Source organism: Aegilops tauschii, chromosome 6 (genome assembly GCF_002575655.3).
Source record: "Aegilops tauschii subsp. strangulata cultivar AL8/78 chromosome 6, Aet v6.0, whole genome shotgun sequence".
NCBI lineage: Eukaryota > Viridiplantae > Streptophyta > Magnoliopsida > Poales > Poaceae > Aegilops > Aegilops tauschii.
In genome coordinates, this window is record NC_053040.3 from 25181757 (window position 1) to 25203324 (window position 21568).

At 44.3% G+C, this 21568-nt stretch overlaps 3 protein-coding genes and 2 non-coding genes across 6 annotated transcripts; 4 read left to right on the forward strand and 1 right to left on the reverse strand.

Annotated features, from left to right (window-relative positions):
* Positions 1-6093: 6093 nt before the first annotated feature.
* On the forward strand, positions 6094-6947 carry LOC109736158 (uncharacterized). The gene has a single exon (XM_020295377.3). It carries the CDS (start codon positions 6230-6232, stop codon positions 6704-6706), a length of 477 nt encoding a protein of 158 aa, XP_020150966.1. The 5' UTR covers positions 6094-6229; the 3' UTR covers positions 6707-6947.
* A 4165-nt stretch (positions 6948-11112) lies between these two features.
* TRNAV-AAC (transfer RNA valine (anticodon AAC)) lies at positions 11113-11186 on the forward strand. Its single transcript has one exon. It is a non-coding gene; the product is annotated as a tRNA-Val (tRNA).
* A 486-nt stretch (positions 11187-11672) lies between these two features.
* LOC109736151 (receptor-like protein EIX1) lies at positions 11673-15402 on the forward strand. Its single transcript, XM_020295371.4, has one exon. It carries the CDS (start codon positions 12149-12151, stop codon positions 15041-15043), a length of 2895 nt encoding a protein of 964 aa, XP_020150960.2. The 5' UTR covers positions 11673-12148; the 3' UTR covers positions 15044-15402.
* Positions 15403-16535: 1133 nt separating this feature from the next.
* On the reverse strand, positions 16536-18534 carry LOC109736150 (uncharacterized). Of its 2 annotated transcripts, none has more exons than XM_020295369.4 (2): positions 18246-18534; positions 16536-17562 (listed from the first exon to the last, which is right to left on the reverse strand). In XM_020295369.4, exon 2 carries the CDS (start codon positions 17559-17561, stop codon positions 16725-16727), a length of 837 nt encoding a protein of 278 aa, XP_020150958.1. In that variant the 5' UTR covers position 17562; positions 18246-18534; the 3' UTR covers positions 16536-16724. The 2 variants fall into 2 exon arrangements, with proteins under 2 accessions (XP_020150958.1, XP_020150959.1); XM_020295370.4 differs by having other exon boundaries at positions 18225-18470.
* Positions 18535-20791: 2257 nt separating this feature from the next.
* TRNAV-AAC (transfer RNA valine (anticodon AAC)) lies at positions 20792-20865 on the forward strand. The gene has a single exon. It is a non-coding gene; the product is annotated as a tRNA-Val (tRNA).
* Positions 20866-21568: the final 703 nt, after the last annotated feature.

Here is a 21568-nt window from a genome sequence, read left to right on the forward strand (position 1 = left end):
GGCCCACCCGAAACACCCACCCATGCCCGAGCGTGTTGTCGCCCGGCGTTAGCTACCCGCATTCATGTCGCGGCAACTCCGCATTGACGCCGGCGCAGGACGGACGCGACCTCTCACTGTTAGCATTGAAGCGGCACGATGACCGAGAGGGCGCCACACGCTGCATGTCTGGCTGAACACGCCTCCTCACCGCATTCAAATTGTCACAGACTGCACACCTTCCTCCACTAAAGCTACGCGTGTGTCAAGAAAACTACCCCGACCACACGTCCGCTCGTGAGCCGCCTGTCATTAAACCCAACATCAGTTGGCTCTGGTCGTCTGCATGCTATTTAAAGGGTGTCAGGTGCCGGACAAAAATCATACCACGTCCCACTCCCATCTCCTCTTTGCACCATTTTATCCACAATCTCCATGGCATCCGACGAGCAGGATGAGGATTCTCTGGCATAAAAGCCGGCTGGGTGGCCTGTCGAGCCTGCCGAATACAAGCCATGAACCTCACTGTCCTCTGAGGCTAGCTCGCGGAGGCCGAAGCTCCAAGTCGGCCCCTCGTTCAGCAACTCGCGCTCCAAGCCAGCTCGCCGAGGAGCGGCGAGTTGCTCTAGGACGGCACGTAGGGGAGCACGGCGGCACAAGCATTGTGGCTGCCGTGGACGACGCCACATCATACGCTCCTCCCATGCCTGCGGCTGTGCCATCCGCCATCAATGAACGCGTAACCGCGCCCTGCCGGTGGAGAAAGAAGCCGGCTTCACGAAGATCAACGAAACGGTGGCCAGCACGTCCACGCCAGCCATCATCATCGAGGAGAAGTAGAACATGAGAGACTGCCGTCGCTTGGGTCCCATGAAGGCCATCGTCGTCCCCTTCCCCTCCGGCTAAAGCACATCTAGGTGGTTCCACTCCGATGAGTTGCGCAGCCGGAGATGGAGAAGCGAGCTGCCCTTTGCGCTGAAGCATATACCTCCGGGGCTCATGATGGTTCGATGAGCGGGTTAGGAGACATAAGGAAGACAATGGATATCCGCCATGGGCGGCCATAGATCAGTCAATGGTGTCCGTGTCATGGGAATGGATATCTGCCGGCGCCGGTCGTAGACTAGTTTTACCTTAGTCCACTATGGTTTTTAGTTCAAAAAATATTCAAATGTAATGAATATCGTCTGGTTTATATGAAATTCATCGTATTTGCATGATTTGAAATATGGTTGAAATGTATGATGTAGAGTTGGATGGCGGCCTCCGTCATCAATGTTCATGGACTGGTCCTTCCTGTCCGTGCCCTTGTCCCCAAGCTAGCATACGCCTCGCCGTTCAAGTTTCCGCTGGTTTCTCGTTCCAAGCACGCGGGCGAGTATATGCACGCATACGTCGTTCCTTCCACCCGTCTGGATCCATCGAGCGTGCGCGGACGTCGTCGTCGTCGTGGTCCGCCCTCCGCCGTCGCTCTCGACGACGGCGACGTGTGCGTGTGCGAGTGGTGGTGGTGCATCGATCTATGTAGTCTTTGCGGCGGTGCCGCCCCACCAGATCGGCGGCTTGGCTATGCACAGTGCATTCGTGAGCCGCTGCGTCACGGCCCGCCGGCCGGCCGTCTCTTTCCTGGCAAGGAATAAAGGTCAGGTCCGCATCCGCGCGCGGCTAAAAGCGTTCAACCTTCAACGGGCAGGCCAAAAGGACGGCCGGATGCATGCACCGGCCACAGGCTATGGCCACCGGTCGTCTACTACTACCACTAAAGTAGGAGTCATTTTTACTACGAAATTAAGCATGCTCGTTAACCAATCTGCTACCAGTCCACAAGTACTCCATTCGTTTTTATTTACTCTTCATATTAGATTGACTGAAGTCAAACTTCATAAAGTTTGACCAAATATATAAAAAAAAGTACAAACATTTAACAAATGTATATAATATGAAAGCATTCAATAATAAATCTAATGATATTGATTTGTTATTGTATATGTTAACGTTTTGTTTATAAATTTTGTCAAAATTTACAAAGCTTGACTTTGACTAAAGCTAATACGTGGACTAAATAAAAACGGAGGGAGTATTAATAAGTGATCTAAAAGATCTTATATTAGTTTACAGTGTGAGTACTAGCAAGCTAGTAGTAGGAGCTAAGCATATGCTAGGCTTATTTTTCTCCAACAAGATTTATAGTTAGTGAATCCTAGATATGGAGAACGCCGAGTTTTCGATGGCAGCACATGACCTGTAATTCCTTTTGACGCACACATGAGTGCCAAATCTCGACTTAATAAGATCGACGTGGAGCAGGAGTCAGATAATATAATGAAAACTCTACACATGATCCATTCGCCAGACAATATAATGCCCCAGATTACCGGAAATCCGTTGGTGCTCCGGGGAGCACGCGCTCCTGCATGTGAAAATATTTTTGAAATGTCAAAAAAATCCAACACAAAATTCTATTTGTTCTTTGTCACATCCAAATGCCACATACAAATTTGTAGGCAAAACAATTAACCATTTTGGCCTGTGCAAAAAAAAACACTCCAAATGTTACCCAAAATGTCACCCTAAATTTATTTATTTTCACCAGTGAAGCATCGCTGCTCCGTTTCGCATGAAAATTTTCAAGGATGCTTACGGCACTAACACGAACTTCTACTAAAAGTTTCAGATTTTTTTTAAAACATTTACTATATTTTTTGTTTACTATTCACGCGGGAGCGCGCACTCCCAGGAGCGAAAACACCATTCTCACTAGATTATAGTACTCTCTCCGTTTTTATTTGCTATGCATATTAGCTTTGACTTGAGTCATTTTTTGTAAAGTTTTATGAAGTTTATAGAAAACAATAAACATTTACAATAACAAATATATATGGTGTCAAAATATATATTCAATGATGAATCTATGATACTAACTTGGTATTGTATATGTTAATATATTTTTATAAACTTCATCAAAGTTTATGAAATTTGACTTTATATAAAACTTATATGTGAGTAAATAAAAACGGAGGGAGTATACAGGCATATGAGTATGTAGGGTTTTGTAAACCCCTGTGGTTGGATGGTTAGGTGGACAGTGGTGTCCCCAACACAACAGGGTTCAAATCCTGGTGCTCGCATTTATCCTGGATTTATTTCAGGATTTCCTGCGACACACGTTCAGTGGGACGAGACGTTCCCGTCGACTACGAGGCGCCTATGGTGACTTTATAAAAGGTAAGTGTATGCGCGAATATATGAGCACTTGCGTCTGTACCGTGTTCAAAAATATAAACAAAAATAAGGCATGGGTTAAATAGGTACCGCTAGTACCGCAAAAAAAAAAACTAGGCTCTCCTAGCAAAAGGAAAATGATATGCATTTGCAGTACTCCTACAGTAATTGCTTTGGTTCCGTTGGTTCCCCGAATTTCCATTGTACCAAAAATATCTCGCTATCAGCAACACATATGTTGCAAAAACAAAACAAAAAGGGACAGAAAATGTTGCGACGACAATTCCGAAAATGATATTCGTGGTGGTTGAATGAAATGTGCCATGCATGTTGCATAAATTAAGGGGTCATAGTGGACGTGCTTAATTACCCACTCTCTCAACTAAAAAACATAAAAGAAAGTACCCACTCTCTAGAGGTTTTGACTGAGCAAGTTAGTGCACATCACTTTATTGTGTCGCCCGTACGTGATGATAACAAAATCCCCATAGTGCCGCACTAGAGAGATAAAATGTGCAGACAAAGAAAAGTGCAGGGAAAAGATGACAGAAAGTAGGATCGTAGTGGGACTCGGGAATGTGCTGATGGCTACTTGATGTGATGGAGAGATCGACCATGACACGCGCTTTTGTTGTCTTATTACGCTAGATTCGGTCTCCTGCTGACGCCGTGCAAACGAGAAAAAAAGGCTCATGCCGGCTCAAACACTCTAGCCGGCCCTGTGATAATGTGCTGTGGATGCATTTCATCTTGCAAATTTACACTTGTCGCATTAAGAAAATACTCCCTCTATCAAAATATAAGACACGTTTTGACACTATGATAGTTTTCATGGTAAATCTAATAATGTTAGTTTGCATGAGGAAATTATAAATTAACTTCCACAACATGAGGCAAAGTTGGGAAAGAACGATTGCAAGTACTCTCTCCTTGACAAATTATAGTGCATATAAGTTTTGTCAAAGTCAAACTTTGTAAACTTAGACTAAGTTTATAGGGAAAAAATATGAACATCTACAATATCAAATACACACCTTACGAAAATATTTTCGTTGAATTGAAAGGTGTTGATTTGTCATTGTAAATATTGATAATTTTTCTGTGCTTTTATATGCACCAAATTTGGCAAGGAGTGAGTTTTGCATTTAGTACATCGTGTATTTACAAACAGAATATATACAGAAAACCAACCAAATAAAGTATGAGTAGGATGATATATCATAGAAATATTTAGAAACATATTTTCAATGCTAAATTGTATGCCAATTTTGAGAAATGCGTATGTCAAAAGTTTCACATAAAAAATGATGGACAAACCAAAGGCTATGGCACATTATTACTAGTCTCGCTCATCTGGGTTTATATTCTAACCATACAATCAAATGGAAAAACAATAAATGAAAAGACTTACTATTTTATGAAAATAAATATGACTTTGTGCAAACAAAATTCGTACTTTTGCTTGTGTGCATATAAAAATCATGTTGCTAGAAAAAAGTTTACCATATCATGTTGCTAGAAAAAACAAAATTAAGTTCCCACACGAACAAACTATATCCACCAAAAAATGGGCTAAAATTTGGCCAACTAATCACACTAAACATAAAGCTTGATTTCATGATAATTATAACCGTCTTAAGATGAGTTAGAGGTCAAATACATTCAAAAGATTAACCAAACCGTGTTTTGTACTCATGTTGAGATAATCATGCTGCAATTCAATAGTTTCCATATCGTGCATAAAGGCCATGTAAACCAACACGCATAACACAAGAAATGTGTATGTTTGGGGCCTATAGAACAATTAATGATCTATTAAATATAAAATGATATGGTGCAATGGCTGATTTCATGGGTGGGTTGTTATTACTTGTTAGTGCTAATGGAAGGTGCGGGGGTTGTTTTCAACCAATTCCCCATACTTATCACCACTACACGCGCACATTATTTTTGGTTGTTTCATGTTTCAACTACAACGTTGGCAACATGCAAATGATTCTTAGCTCCACTATATTCTATAAAAGCTAGCAAAAGCACAACATGGATTAGGCCTGCCCCAAGATGTTGGGCCCCACATACATGCTAATGTTTCCTGACCTCATACTTACATGCACATATGGTAGGCTGTTGCCAATTCCAACTCCAGTTCCCTTCCAACAACCAATTTAACTCCATTTGTCCAAAAAATATGGTTTTCCCAATAACTTGTTCTGTGATTTTGCGAAAGTTTGGTGTTAACAGTCGATAGTCGGCCTTCATGATGATACCGATCAATCAAGTTGAGATTCTATGATTATATGGTATTAAATTCAGACTTCGATAAAATTAACTAAAACGTGTGAACGGTACTAGTATTGTCACTAATGCCCCATCATGTCCAGTGTGCAATCCCTCTATCTATCCATGAGGGGAAGGGAAAGGGGGCGGCGCATAAAATTAGCGAGCATAAAGGTTTGAACTGGATTCAAAATTGCGATTGACTATGTGTCACAAAGAAAGTTTAACCGTTTTATGAAAAATAGTGTTTGGCTGCCTATTTATTTGTTAATCAGTTTCATGTAGAACATATATAAGATGCAAGGCGAGAGAACAACTACTAAAGAGTTTGGTACATCAACCCAGACTTTATTTATAAATAAGAGTGATGGTTCCTAATTACTAACCCAAAGGACATCCGGATCGTCAACCACGATCAAAGACAGTAAGGAACAAAAAACAACTTCACTTCACTTAGGTAGGCCAAGACCCAATGTCGCTTTCAAGAAGGGAAAAAAGATAATTTGTGTCACAAAAATGAAAGTAAATAGGGCAATGGCAGTAGTGAAATAGGCCCTTAAATATCTGGACATTCCCTACCCTCAGTTCTTTAAATAGACCACCCCACTCCACTGGTCCGTCCGTCCAACCCCCCACTCACACAGACACAGACACGGGCACAACGAGCACTTGCGAATTGTAATCTTTCCATTGCGCGTGCTTCCCTCCTAGCTCACCACCAATCTGCCCGCAGCTCAGCTCACCGCCGGCCATGGGGAACTGCCTGGTGATCCAGGACAGAAGGGAGATCAAGGTGATGAGCGTCGTCGACGGCGAAATCCTCAAGGCGCTCCCGGTGCCATCCCCCTCCAAGGGCGCCCTCGCACCCGTCTCCGACTCCTCCGACGCCGAAGACGCGCTCCGGCCGCAGAAGCAAGGCCTCGACGGCCGGGCGGGCGGCATGGGGCAGCTGCACCGCCTGTTCCCCTCCGATGCTAACGCGCCTTCTGCCGCGGCGGCTGACCCGGAGGGCGCCGTCGTGAGGGTGAAGCTGGTCATCAGCAAGCAGGAGCTCAGGAGGATGCTGGGCAAGGACGACGAGGCCGTCTCCCTGGACGACATGGTGGCTCTCCTGCGAGGAGGGCCGGAGCATCAGAAGCAGGAGGACGTCGGTTGCTACCGAGGGTGGCGGCCTGCCTTGCATAGCATACCTGAAGGCAGCGGTGATCTATATTCCATGTTAGCATAGAAATTAGCTGGAAGAAAATACATATATGGATACTAAGCATAAGAAAATATGCATGTGTATATGTATGTATTTATATTCACATACGTAGAAAATAGAGATCATAGTTGGGTAGATCTGCTAGTAGTTTTGAGATAGGGGTTATCTTCAGGTTGTCTTGTTTGGTGGGTGCATACCATGTAAGACAAGTTAAAGATAGTCCTGGAAATCAAACGGGACAATATAAACCTAATTATTGATGGCATATACTCGTTGTTACTAAGCTTACTTTTTTTTCATTATTTCACAAGCTCTCAACTACACCATAGTAACACACCAGATATTAATTGGATCCAATGACTCCGCTGCTCAAGATACTATACGATTTTGGCTCTGGCTTGGCTTCAAAGATGAAAAATGACTCTGCAAGACATCTCTGCCTGCCATAATTAAGCAAGCAGAAGATTCGGTCAATGAATTCTGGACCTACTTGAAGGAAATCGCGAATTCTTGATCACCGAATTCTTTCCTAAGATTTATCAAGTAATATGCATTGCCAGACTTAAGTGCATAAAGGCTCTTGTGTGATCTCCTTGGAGGACAGCCTCCGCCGAAGCAACGCTCCCACAACATCAGTTTTTTTACAGGGAAGTAACCTTGCTAGGGTCCCCTCACCTGTGCCGCCAATCGACCATAGCCAGTCATCAGGCAGAGTAGTGGCAGTCGCCAAGTAGCCCTGCTGTCAAATTTGAGAGGGAAAAAAGTTCTTCAGTATTTATATTCTCATGTCAACAAAATCATTTTCCCTCGGTGAACTACTATTAGCACTGCCATGCTGCCACTTTTTTTTTGTTGGATTTAGTGAAGTAATTTGTTTCTGTTGGCCACCTCTTTTGTTGTCTTCACCGGTTTGGGTGGATTCAACACGAGCTCGATGAAATGCACTCATACACACAGGCCAACAAGAACAGAGGATAAAACAGGGCAATGTGACTCAGTTGTGATCCAGGCAACAGATGCTGTCCTTTTTTTTCACTCAAAACTGAACCAGCAACACACGCCGGCTCCTCTCTTTTCATCTTCAGTACACACACTGCATGAACTGATGGCTGCAACAGGCGCAGCCCACCATCAACCCACCCCACTGTGCAGAACACATTTGCACACTCAACTGTTTATACTACAACAAGCTAGGATTACTCTTATCAGTTTTGGCTCTGTAAACGTGCTGGTCGTCGACATTCAGAAATAGTGAAATAAAAGCACTTCAGAGAGTCAATACAACGCCACACCCGTGGAAAAAAGAGTCGAAAAGCTAACTCATCAGGATGTAAGCAAAAATTTAATTAAACATGAAACAAGTAGGCATGCCATGAAACAAGTAGGGTGAAAATGGAGCACAACCTATTCTCAAAAAAAAAAAAGTAGCAGAACCGGTCAGAAATGACAGAACGAGTAGCCATGGGATATGTCCAGCCGATCGACATAGATGTACCCGAACCCAAGACCCTTGTAATGCACCTCTCAAGTTCGAGCAAGCAGAACATCATCCAACTAGTTCATTTAAGACTTTCTTGTTGAAAACTTTTTTTAACACATAAATCAGAGATTCTGAATGTCTGCATTTTTTAGACATCTGGAATCTGGCAACTTTTGATTCTTTATTCTTCCACGGGAGCAGGCAAATCATTCCCCTAGGTAAATGCTCTAATGCCATAAACTTAGCTTCTTATTATCTACTCCCTCCATCCGGAAATACTTTTCGGAGAAGAGCAATGCTTCGGTAGACCCCCTCACAAAGCGTATAAAAGGGCAATATAGACATTTCACAAAGTATACGGTAGTCTGTCGCACACGTATTACTAATTTTTTTTGAGACACGTATCCGTAATAAATGCGAAAAATAAAAGCACTTGCACCGGGTATCAAACTCACAACCTGGCCATGAATGGAAACGGTGCTAACCAGAGGGCCTAGTAACTAAGTACGGTTTAAAGGCAGCGCTAATGTTTAAAGTACTATTTAGAGCTGCAGATCCGACTTGTTTTTTCTTTTTCAATACTTTTGCAAAACAATGCCAACAAAATTTCTTGAAAATGCCAACAATGTTTCAAAATCATAAAAAATAGATATTGTTTTCTTAAATATGAACAGTTTTCTAAAAAGTGAATTTAAAATACGCACTTAACATTTTCCTAGTATATGGTTTTTTTTCAAATACAAACTAAACTTTCTTTAAAAAATATGCTGAATATTTTTGAAATGCGCGTTGAATAAAATTAGTAGACACGATGAACACTTTTTATACACAGTGAATTTTTTCCTAATATACGGTGAATACTTTTCTTCAATACGATGAGCTCAGGGAACCTTCTAGAAGGTTCCCAATACCGGTATCTCGTTCAAAGTGGGCCGACGCATATTGTGTCGGTCGCTTCGCTTCAGCAAAGCCATGACGGTTTGACACCCTCGGGCAGCAAATAGGGTTCGCCTTCGGGAAGTAGAGTCAAATAGAAGGTGCCACGCACAATACGCTGCCTCGACTAGCCGCGTTCATTATCGCACGTGAAAACAGGGAAAATACATTAAAAAGGAAATGGCAATGTGCGGATCAAACCCTGTAACTCTCACTGCCGACCGCTCGCCGCTAGGTACACAAACTGATAAACTCAAATGTCTAACTACAAAAACGCAAACTACTAGAACTATCCTTTACCAACCAGCTTACTGTAGCAAAACAGACTTTTTCCACTATTTCTTTCTCTTTTTTGCTGATAGTTTTTGTTTCTTTTCCATTTTCTTTTTTCCAAAATTTCAAAAAAGTTTGCCTTTTCAAAATTTGTTCATAAATTATAACATTCGCATTCTGAAAAATTGTACAAACATTGAACAGACACAATTGTAAAAAAAAAGTACAAACATTGAAATACAAATATTCATAAAATACAAGGCTTCATCTCATGGCATGTTGTTTTTCAACATCCTTGAAATGACCCTATTTTTTCCAGTGGCTTGTATGACCAAGTTATGGCACCATGCCAAGTTGCTTTGCTTTTCGACAAATTTTGTATTTTCTGGAGTTTTCTCGGTAAAAAATGGTCGATAAATGGCGGGACGTGTCGCAACTTGCATATGGTGTAGTAAATCATTCAAACCTAGCGTAAATGACTACCATGGGCACGCCTACCTGCTTACGAAAGTTTGGGTCAGTCTTGAGATTTCCAAAAATACCATGTTCGACGGAGACTATTCGGTTAGGCCAGAAGAGTCCGTTTGGGAGTAGCCCATTTCTCAATATCTCTTAAATGGTCTCATTTTTTTTTCATGTCCTTGTAGGATCAATTTAAGGCACCATGTCAAGTGGTTTGGGGTTTCAACAAGTTTTGCATATTTTGGAACATGAATTGAGAAAAATTTCATGTTTGTAGATTTTTTTTAAGGATTTGAGAAAGTTCATCAATTTTGAAAAAGGTCCATCAATTTTGGCAAAACAAATTCATCTACTTTGAAATATGCATTCATTTTGAAAAAAAACTCCATCAATTTTGAGAAAAAGGAACATCAATTTTGAAAAAAAAATCATCTATTTTGAAAAAACGTTCATCAATATTTTTTATGAATTTTTAAAAAAGTTATAGATTTAGGAAAACGTTCACCAAGTTTGAAAAACTGTTCGGATTTTTTTTTAAAAGTCCATTCTTATGGAGGGAGTAGATAATAAGAAGCTGAGTTACTAAATGTCTTTAACTTACTATAAATGTAGGGCACCATCTCAAATCCCTTTTGAAAATAAACTGAACAAAGTGCAAAGCAGTTACAGTTAAGGATCTAGTTTTAAAGTCCACAATGCACAGGTACTGAAAGTGCATTGGACGTCTAGATAAACATTAAAAATTCATACCTACAGGAATTATACAAGCAATGTCAGTATGCCATAATTAGCAACTCTCTCTCTCTCTCTCTCTCTCTCTACATTTACAAATAAAAATAACCTTTGGATGTATATGGGCAGCATTGCCTCTATGTGGGGTTCCATGTATTGCCTCCAAGTTAAAAAAAACATGCAATGTATAGTTTTCTGGCAGAAAAGTGGTATGATCCTTCTCGAGAGCATCTGTGGTGTATAGTGCTTGGTTGAAGTGCCTGGTTGCTTGCAGAACTAAGCATTCTTGGGCTGTCCTCGATTTAGAAGTTATTCGCGGTATCTAGGATTGAAGTCGATCTCAATCGCCTTGAATTGCACAATGTTAGTTAAATGAAAACCCATAGTTCTATTGCTAATGACTCACGTTTGATGGGATGGATCTCCAGTAGCTTTGATGTTTTCGTTATGGTTGCCGAGCGGTAAAAACTGAACTACGGTGCCACGTCACCTTTTCTGTCAGAACAAAAGCAACGAATATGTCTGATATTGAAAAGCGAACAGTAAAGGTTTCGTGGTGTAGTTGGTTATCACGTCAGTCTAACACACTGAAGGTCTCCGGTTCGAACCCGGGCGAAGCCAAGATAGCTGTATTTTTATGTTGCTATTTCTTTTTTGTGTTCTTCCCTGAACTCTTTCATGTCAACCGATGTTGTTCTGTTTTCCTGTCAGGTAATTAAGCATGGAATTCATGTGCTACTCTATAAGAACACACATCAACATCCTACATATACAGCAGTGGAGAATGTTAGAATAACTATGAGTTAGCGCTGCTATTAACATGAGTTATTGTAGCGTTGAGCAATTAGAGCTTAGTGCTGGAACATAGAAGGTCTAGACTTCTCTCTTGATTATCCATGATCAAGTGCGTGTAACTGCTGCTGTAACTCAACCTGGATGTTCAGTATATAAAGAGAAGACAGCCGGTGAGGTTCGTTCATTACGGCTTAACACAGCAATACTTCTGTTTACAGAGAATTCCTAGAATATTTACATTCAGGATCACTCGTAACCAGAATACCAGATCATACATGTCCTTTTCCCTGTTGCCAACAACTGCTCTGATTGATTATATGCAACTCCACTCTCCAGTTGCTTTAATCAAATCCCAAGCCTGACAGCCCACAGGTTATATATATATGACGATTGAATAGCAATCAGTCGGTGTATATGATTGAATAACCACCACCATAGGTTATATGATTGATTGAATGGCAATCAGATCGACAAGGACAAGGCAGTAAACTTTAGGAGCATGCATGAGATTGAGTAACCACCATACATAGGTTCACCAAGAGTTTGGATTACATATTTCATTTGCTTTAATTAAACATAATATGCAACTACACTCTCCAGTTGCTTGTATTCAATTCCAAGACCGAGAGTCCTCCTTGGTGTGCTACCTAAGATGCCAAAATGAACACGGCAGGAAACTTCATGAGCATGCATATCATTGAATAACCACCATAGGTGACACCAAGAGTCGGATTACATATATATCATGCATACCATGGGGTATCCAACACCAACAAGAGCACATACTCATGGCAAAATCACCCATGGACACGCTCCAACTCTCCTACATCCAGATAGCCATAGCCTTTCTCTTGTTCGCTCAAGCCAAGAGCACCACAGAGGACACATCTGCCCTGCTTCCAAACGAAGCGATCCCCAGCTGTGTTGCCGGTGAGAGGTCTGCCCTTCTCGCCTTCAGGGCAGGTCTCTCAGACCCGGCCAACCTCCTTTCGTCATGGAAGGGCGACGACTGCTGCCGGTGGAAGGGCGTCTATTGCAGCAACAGAACCAGCCATGTTGTCAAGCTCGATCTCCAAGGCAGCGGTTACACAATCGACAGTGACAGTAGGAAGGTGCTAGCAGGCAACATAAGCTCCTCGTTGCTTGGTTTACAGCATCTGCGGTATCTCGACCTCAGCTCCAATGAATTCGACAAGATGCAAATACCGGAGTTCATTGGTTCTCTCCATAAGTTGAGATATCTTGACCTATCAATGTCAATGTTCACCGGAAGGGTACCGCCGCAACTGGGTAATCTCTCCAACTTACACTACTTAAATCTTGCGTACAACTCAGATGGCATATACTCCACTGATATCACCTGGTTGTCACGGTTAACTTCCGTTGAGCACCTGGACATGACCTGGGTGAACCTCAGTACAATTGTCCACTGGCTTCCGGTGGTGAACATGCTTCCAACTCTGAAATTTCTTCGTCTTAACTCTTGCCAGCTTAGAACTAGCCCTGACTCTCTTCAGCTCTCAAATCTGACATCTCTTGAAACACTCTTGCTTGCGAGCAACCAGTTCAATCAGCGTAGCACACCCAACTGGTTTTGGGATTTAACTAGCCTCAAGTATCTATATATCACGGGCTGTGGTTTCTATGGCCCGTTTCCAGACGAGATAGGTAATATGACCTCCATGGTGGAACTTCATTTATCAGAAAACAACCTTGTGGGCATGATACCATCCACTATGAAGAATCTATGTAATCTGGAGGCATTATATTCTTATAAGAGCAATATCAGTGGGAGTATAACAGAATTACTCCATCAATTACCCAATTGTTCAAGGAATAAACTACAGCAGTTATATCTATCGGGCAACAATCTGACTGGAAGCCTGCCAACTGCACCAGTACAAGCATTAAGCAACCTGAGCTGGCTGGCTCTCGATGATAACAAACTCACTGGTCCTCTGCCACTGTGGATAGGAGAGCTCACGATGCTGACAATATTGGACCTTAACTCCAATAACCTAGATGGGGTCATACATGAAGGCCATTTATCGCGTCTAGATATGTTAGACAGTTTGATCTTGTCACACAACTCCATAACCATCACAGTGAGTCCAACATGGGTTCCTCCTTTTAGTCTAAGAATGCTTCACCTTCGGTCTTGCCGGCTAGGGCCTAAATTTCCAATGTGGCTTAGATGGCAAACACACTTATCCAATCTTGATATATCAAACACAAGCATAAATGACATGGTACCAAGTTGGTTTTGGATGGCAGCTTCCTCAGCAGAGTTTCTCAATATCCGAAATAATCAGATTTCAGGGGTCCTCCCATCAACAATGGAATTTATGAGAGCAGTCAAAATGGATTTCAGTTCTAACCAGCTTGGTGGTCCAATACCGAAGCTTCCCATCAATCTAACTAGCTTTGATCTCAGTGGGAACAGAGTAATAGGGCCACTTCCATTAGACTTTGGAGCGCCGGGGCTTAGGACACTTCTTCTATATAACAACATGATCTCTGGCGCCATTCCATCTTCTTTGTGCAGTTTGCGAGCATTGAGGTTGTTAGATCTATCAAGAAATGGTCTCAATGGGTCAATTACCGATTGCCTAGTCAACGAATCCAGCACAAACATGACAGGCCTGGGTATTGCCAATCTAAGCTTAAGAAACAACAACCTCTCGGGTGAATTTCCTTCACTACTCCAGAAATGCCCAAGACTCATCTTTCTTGATCTCGGACATAATCACTTCTCTGGGACTTTACCAGCATGGATTGGGGAGAAGCTATTGTCTCTATCATTCTTAAGACTGAGATCCAATATGTTTTATGGTCCCATTCCAGTCGAGCTTTCAAAACTTGTCAATCTTCAATATTTGGACCTTGCCTACAACAATATATCGGGGAGCATACCGAGATCCATTTTTAGTCCCACGGGCATGGCACAAACAAGAGACAAAACTGATTATCTTCAGTATGCCTCTAGTTCTGAATTTGGTGTTGGTCAAAATCAACTAGTTGACTACACTGTGAATTTCACGGTACTCACAAAAGGTCAAGAGAGATTATATACAGGAGAAATCATATACATGGTGAATCTTGATTTATCCTGTAATAGTATTACCGGAGAGATCCCTGCAGAGATCAGCACTCTTGTACAACTGAAGAACCTGAACCTATCATCGAACAACTTCAACGGCAAAATTCCTGAGAATATTGGCGCTTTAATGCAAGTGGAGTCACTTGACCTATCACAAAATGAGTTGTCTGGTGAGATCCCTTCAAGCTTGTCGGCTCTCACATCATTGAGTCGCCTGAACCTGTCCTTCAACAATCTGGGAGGAAAGATACCGACTGGAAATCAACTGCAAACACTTGAAGACCAGGCATCTATTTATATTGGCAACGCGGGCCTGTGTGGCCCCCCTCTCTCGCGGAAATGTTCACAGCCGGAGCCAATTCCAGGAGAAAGCCGTCGAGATGCAAGTGATGGTGACGTGGTTTCGTTTTTCGTCGCCACTGGTTCCGGATATGTGATGGGTCTGTGGGTGGTCTTCTGCACCTTCTTGTTCAAGAGAAGATGGAGAGTCTCATGGTACTCGCTCTGCGACAACCTGTACAATCGGGTCTATGTGCAAGTGGTTGTTACCTGGGCTTCCTTGCGAGGTAAACTTAATGGGTAGAAGCTGGGAAGAGATCAACAGCACCGGTTCTTTCTTTGCTCTCATGTAATTTGATAAATACTCTGGAGATTTATCATGCATCAATCGATGTTCAAGTGTATTGTGCTAGAACTAGTCAGGATATGTATGCATTCAAGGTGCATGCCATCGTCCGAGATTGGTATGCTGTTTTTTGTACTGTATTAGAACCAGCATATGTCGGTTCTTGGTTTGCTGTGGACATGTAATTTAATACCCTGGAGATTTATCATGAATGTTCAATTGTGTTGTGCCGGAACTAGTCACAGATATGTATGTATTCATGGTGACGCCATCGACTGAGGTTGGTATATATGATATGATGTGTTTTGTATGGTTAACTTGTTGCGAAGTTGTTGCTGCGACAAGCATGTTATATTACAGAGATTGGTATATAATGATGTTTTTCATATTGTGCTAGAACCAGCACTGGTGGTTCTTGGTTGCTCTGGACATATAATTTGATATGCTCTGGACATAGAAAGTACTAATTGATATAATCCAAATCATGATCTGAAATTAGAAGACTGTTCAGAATCTACCGTGGGTATCTCATAGTACAAATTGACCATCAGCCACTATCTCACCTGAAGAATAAACTGATTGCCTGATCGCTAACCCCACTAGGAATCTCTGGTTCGAACCCGGGCGAAGCCATTTAATCATATATTTTTTTTCCATTTTTTGTGTGTGTTCTTCTCTGAACACATGTCAGCCAAGCTCCTTAAGTAGTTTTTTTTCCTGAAGTTTAATTCTATCAGTTCGTCACCGTTGTATCGTATCATCTTCTTAAGAGCAACTCAAGGCAGTTTGGAACTGCATAGATAGCTGCAGATAAACTGTCTGTCATGGTGTTCTGTTTTCCTGTCAGGTAAGCATGGAAGAGCTGAGAAGGAATCATCATTCAGAGAAGAGAGGTGCGCGAACAGAGTAGATCTCCGTCTCCACTAGTAGCACGCACGCAGGCGATTCACCGCGATGATTGCCATGGTTCAGTCACTCCAAATGCCAAAAAATGGTGTTGATGCCGTCTCAGGAAGCAAGGTATCTGCTGATAAATCTCTTGTAGATTCGTACACACTTTAAAAAGACCTAACTGGAGCGAATTGTTCTCTGAACTCACAAGAACTCTCGCATAGGTGAGATGAATTCGCTGAACACCTTGTGATGGACAAATTCAAACATCAGAACTCACAAGAACACTCTGTAGTGCAAGCAATAGTTAACATGCACATGAATCTACAGGCGTTTTCAATCTATTGTGGATCTCCAGCACTCGTGAAACAACTCAAGGATCTTTCAAAAGAATTCAGCCAGGCGAACACAACTAGGTTCCATTTCCACAAGAAGTTGTAAGACTGTTCCAAAAGAAATTTTAAACAGCTTGCAGATGCACTTGCACTGGAAAAAGAAATTAAAGCACAACTAGGTTACATTTCCACAAGGAGAACTCCTAAAGACTGTACCAGAAGAATTTTAAACAGCATGCAGATATACTTGTCTAGGAGAAGAATTTGATATGACAGCAGTCGCATAGTAAATATAGATTTAAAAGTACGCTGGGTTGGGTTGTACAACGTACATTGAAAGCTAGTGTCGCAAGCATACATAGACTGGAATATTTAGAGATATCTACTAGATATTGGAACGGTGGTATTGATTATTAGAATGACTGGCTTCCAGGTGGTGGCCCTCGCAGAAGCATGCTTTCTCTCTTCAGTTTTTCAGCCCTGACTGTCTCTAATTTGCTCCTATCAATACTCTTCTCTCCAGGTTCTTTTGGAGGTCTGCCTCTTTTTTTAGGTTGAATATCACCTGATGTGCTTATATCCTTTGGAGGCCTGCCCCTCTTTTTAGGTTGAATATCACCTGATGCACTTCTATCCTTTCGAGGCCTGCCCCTTTTCTTAGGTTGATCACTAGGTTTCAGACATACTAGAGCATTTTCTCCTGCTGATGCTGACGCCTGAAGCCACCCTGGTAGTGGTAGGTTGTTTGACTGTTGGCCATTTACCGCTCTGACCACCATCTGATTGCTAGCAACATTAGTTCTGTAGTCAGGAACAACATTCTGATGTTTGAATTTGTCCATCACAAGTGTGTTGAGTGGAATGGTTATGTCCAACGGTAGCAGGATCTCCTCCAGTTCATGCCACTCAAGATCTTCCTGGTCACCATCTTCATAGACAACGGTGTACCAATTGTTTCCACTGTCGTACCTGACAACTATCCCTGCATAGTACTTGTCTCCAAACCACTTCCTCACTTTCCGCTCTACTAGCCATTCACCAAAGCGATGATCAGCTCGAGATCGCGGGGCATCTCTTACTGCAAGTTGTGAACCAGATGCGAAATCAGGAGGAAAGTCTGGGACACCATTGATAACGATGGCAGGCTCTCTGGGTACTTGAACAACAGGTGCAGTGTCTGACTCTTGCATGTCCTTCCTCCCCTCCATGACCTGATACTGCATCGATTCCTTGGATTTGGCTAGAAACATCCTGGAGGAGAAAGAAAATAGTTTCATCCACAAAATGGGTCATCGTAAGCAAGAAAACTCAAAGAACAAGCAAGCATAAGTCAAACACTTTCACAGCTACAATGCAGTATTTTGACGAGTCAGGCATGTCGAAAAATAAGAGATAGCAAGCAACACTTGTACTCCCTCTGTCTCAGTGTCAAAAAACGTCTTATATTTTGAGACAGAGGGAGTATTTAGGAAGCACTGCACATCACATTCGCATTGATACCTGCATCTCTACTTTCATCTAGGGAACACTTGGGATATTAACCAGCTACAGATGCATTTCTGTTTTTGCATCTGTACTTCACCTATGCGCCAGAGTGCTGTATTAGTGCGATGTGTAAAATGTACTAGTGTATCAAAAATAAAAAAAATCCATTAAGCACTATCTACAAACAACAGAGCAATGCACACAATCTCCACAAATATCAGTTGCCAAGTAAAATGCCCGCTGTGTATTAGGGGGAAAATGCCCCCACTGTGTACACATGCTTCAATTGAAAAATTGACAAATTTCCGAGAACAGCAGCCACTAGCAGCAGCACAAGTGCAGAACCACCCATCCATGGCACAACAGAGCAGTAGCACAAGCAGCAGCACAACATCAGTAGCTCAAGCGGCAGCAGCTAGCGCACGCACGAGAGTGGAAGAGGAGCTCACTGTCCGGCGACGAGGCAGATGCAGATCCGCGGCGGCCGGCGTTGGAGAGGAGGCAGATTCGGGTCGTTGCCGAGGAGGGGATGTCTAGGAGGGCGGTGGCGAGGAGGGCAGCGTCGAGGAAGAGGGAGGGCGTCGGCGTCCCGCCTGGATGCTCTGCACCACGGGGGAGGTGGGGCGGCCTCCGGCGGAAGATGCGTGCACTACGGAGTAAGCGAGGGGGCAGCGACGGCGGGATCTGGGGGAGCGGCGACCGGCGGCTTGTGGCGGCGCTGGTGGGATTTGGGAACCGCTAGCACGCGCAAGCAAGAGGGAAATGAGTTCTTTTTTCTTGAAGAAGAAAGGAGTCGGGTGGGGAACTGGGGATGCGTTTATTTATTTTTCGCCAATACACAATCATCGCATTTGATAGAAGAAGTTAGAATGAGTATATGAGTTTGTAAAACACATGACATGGAAATAAGGAGCGTGAACATGATGCTCGAAGCGGAGAGACATAACATGCTCAACCCAAACAACGAAGAACACGGCTAAACTCACCAACTGGAGAAGCAATCCAGTCAACAACTAGCCGACCAAAACTCCGAAGCCAGCACCGAGGATGCCGCGAGCAACCAAGATAACGCCTTCATAAAGGAGAATAGTGACACCTAGACACCATCGTTATCTAATCCGGAAACCCGGACCTAGAGTTTCCCCCAATGCTCGAAGAGGGCACATAAAACGGCCATGGCAGCGCCTTCAAGAAGGGGACGACACCCACGGGTGTCGCCGCTGCCAGCATAAGATGTAGGGAGTTTAGCCGTGGCCAATTCCAAGCCATCGGAACACTGTCGAAGAGGAGGTTGTCGGGCACAGGCCGGAGCTGCGACTGCGGGAAGGGGAACCACGCACGACGCTGAAGGAGGCACCGGGCATCGCTGGACGTGAGAACTCCGGAGGAGGGGGAGGATGTGTGGCTGCGCGGAATGAGAGGCAGCGGGGATGGGACGGTGACCGTAGCCCCGGACAAGCCAAGATCTGGAAGGATGCACAGATCCGGGCCACGGGGACCAGGGCAGCATGAGTGCCGATGGGCTAAAGGAGATGGAAGGGGACGCAGCTCCGGAACGTGCCAGAGACGTAGAGATGCGCCGGGATGAACGGCCAACCAAGGCACCCGCTGGGTGGTGGTGGTGCAGAGACGCCGAGGAGCCAAAGAGCCAAATGAGCCAACGGGCCGAAAAGAGCGCATCTCCCGAGGCTCGTCCAGTCCAAAGCCGCACCGGCCGGCCGTGAACGCAGGAAATGGACGCAGGTCCATGCCCACCGGGCTGAAGACGCCTCTGGAGGGGATGGTGGTGGTGGTCGTCGTCGTCGAAGTGGTCTTGCACGCAGCCAAACTCCCAACCGGTCCAAAAGGCAACCACCGACGGGAACAACCACATCCAACAGCCTCCATGGCCGCCTCGCGAAGAGGCGACCCTGAAGCTCGAGCAGAGGGGTGGGTGGGGGTCGGGAGGGGGTGGAGCCGCATCTAGCAGGGCTCAACCGGCCACCATGGCTGGCCGGACGGAGCATTGCAATCAGCTGGAAAGGGCGTCCAAATCGCATCCGGGGCGGACAGTGAGCCACCACAGGGGAAGTTCGGCCGAGGCAGGTCACCCACTCCGCCAGCAAGTAGGGGAAGCCGGGGGAGGCAGCCTTCGCCGCTGCCAAACCAGATCTGGCGGGGGAAGAAGGAAAGATAGCCCCACCGCGCCATCCCAAGGCCCGCAGTGGTTTCGTCGGCCAGCCCTCCACCAGCAGCGACGCGGGGTAGGTGGAGGATGGGTGCCGGCCGCCGGCGTCTAGGGTTTCCCTGAGTCGCCCGACTCGGCGATGCGGGGGTCAAGGGCGGGCAGGGTATTTATTTTGCCATTTTCATTAATAATAAATAAATAAATAATAAATTATTAGGTTAATTAGCAGAAAATTGGGCTAAAACCAACACAATTCAACCCACACACAGTGCCCAACATCGACCAACTGGTCACTTGACGTGTAGAGTAGCAAAAAAAAGGCAACCATCGAAGAGGCCGCAAGCACATCATCATCATTGTTTGCCCGCGAACAAACGAACCCAGACTTCATAGTAGAGCCCCACCGAATCCAACCCGCAAATAGTTGTACACAACCCATGATGGCCCATGCCAACAACAGGCCACACGCGCTAGCGACCGACAGCTTCGACTTTGTCTACAACCATCGCAAGGGAAATATGCATGACTTTCACCAACTGGGCCCACCGCAAGCGGCCATCAAGTGCCCACCATCATCACCAGTTGGACTCATTCCACAGCGGCTTCGACTCCACAACAACCCAGTGAACCACAAAAGAACTCACCGGACCCATCGAAAAGAGTCAACTACCAGAAAGATTGTGACACTTGTGACCATCAGCCACTGTCTGACCTGGAGAATACTGATACTGTAAATAAACTGATCAAGTGCCTGATAACTTGCGGTGGGGAAGCTCCAGCGTGAATGTTCCGAACAAAAGGGTTATAAATCGAAAGTAGACCAGAAAAGGTTTCGTGGTGTAGTTGGTTATCACGTCAGTCTAACACACTGAAGGTCTCCGGTTCGAACCCGGGCGAAGCCATCTTTTTATGTCAGCCAACAGCTCCTTCAGTAGTGTTTTCTTCTAGTTTAATTCTCTGAAGTCGCACTAGAAGGATCACCGGCCGGTCTGTTCTTTCCGCTCCCCTTCTTTCATCTTCTTTTTCAACCAAAACTGTGTGTCATGGTGTTCTGTTTTCCTTGTCAGGTAAATATGGAAGGGTTGAGAAGGAATCGTTCAGAGAAGAGAGACGCCGACCGGGTACAGCCAGCGCGCTGGAGCAAGTAGATCTCCATCTCCACCTGTACCACGCAGATTGCTTTGCTCCTCCTCCCTTTCCTCGTGGCAATTAGCCGCCTCTGCTCGCTCCGACACGGCCTACCTTGCAGCATGTATGAATGAAGAAGCCGACGACGGTCAGCGGTGACTGTCGTCAGCGGTAGAAATTTTGTTCCCAAATACAGGATCACTGCACGTCTTCGTAGATCCATTAGTCAAACACGTTGATGGCGGCTAGAACACAAAATACCAAATGCCTACCATGGCCGTTGGTTAGCGGTGACACGCCAGAGCAGCACACCGCGCCTTACTGGATATTCCTTTTGAGCTACGCTTTGGCATCCTGATGTCTCCTATTCTCAAGTTCACTACATTTCTACATATGCATGTATGTTGCTACTTCCTAGCTAACCTGCACTACCTTCCATTTCTCTAGCTTGTTTCTGCTAACAAGGCACACGGTTTT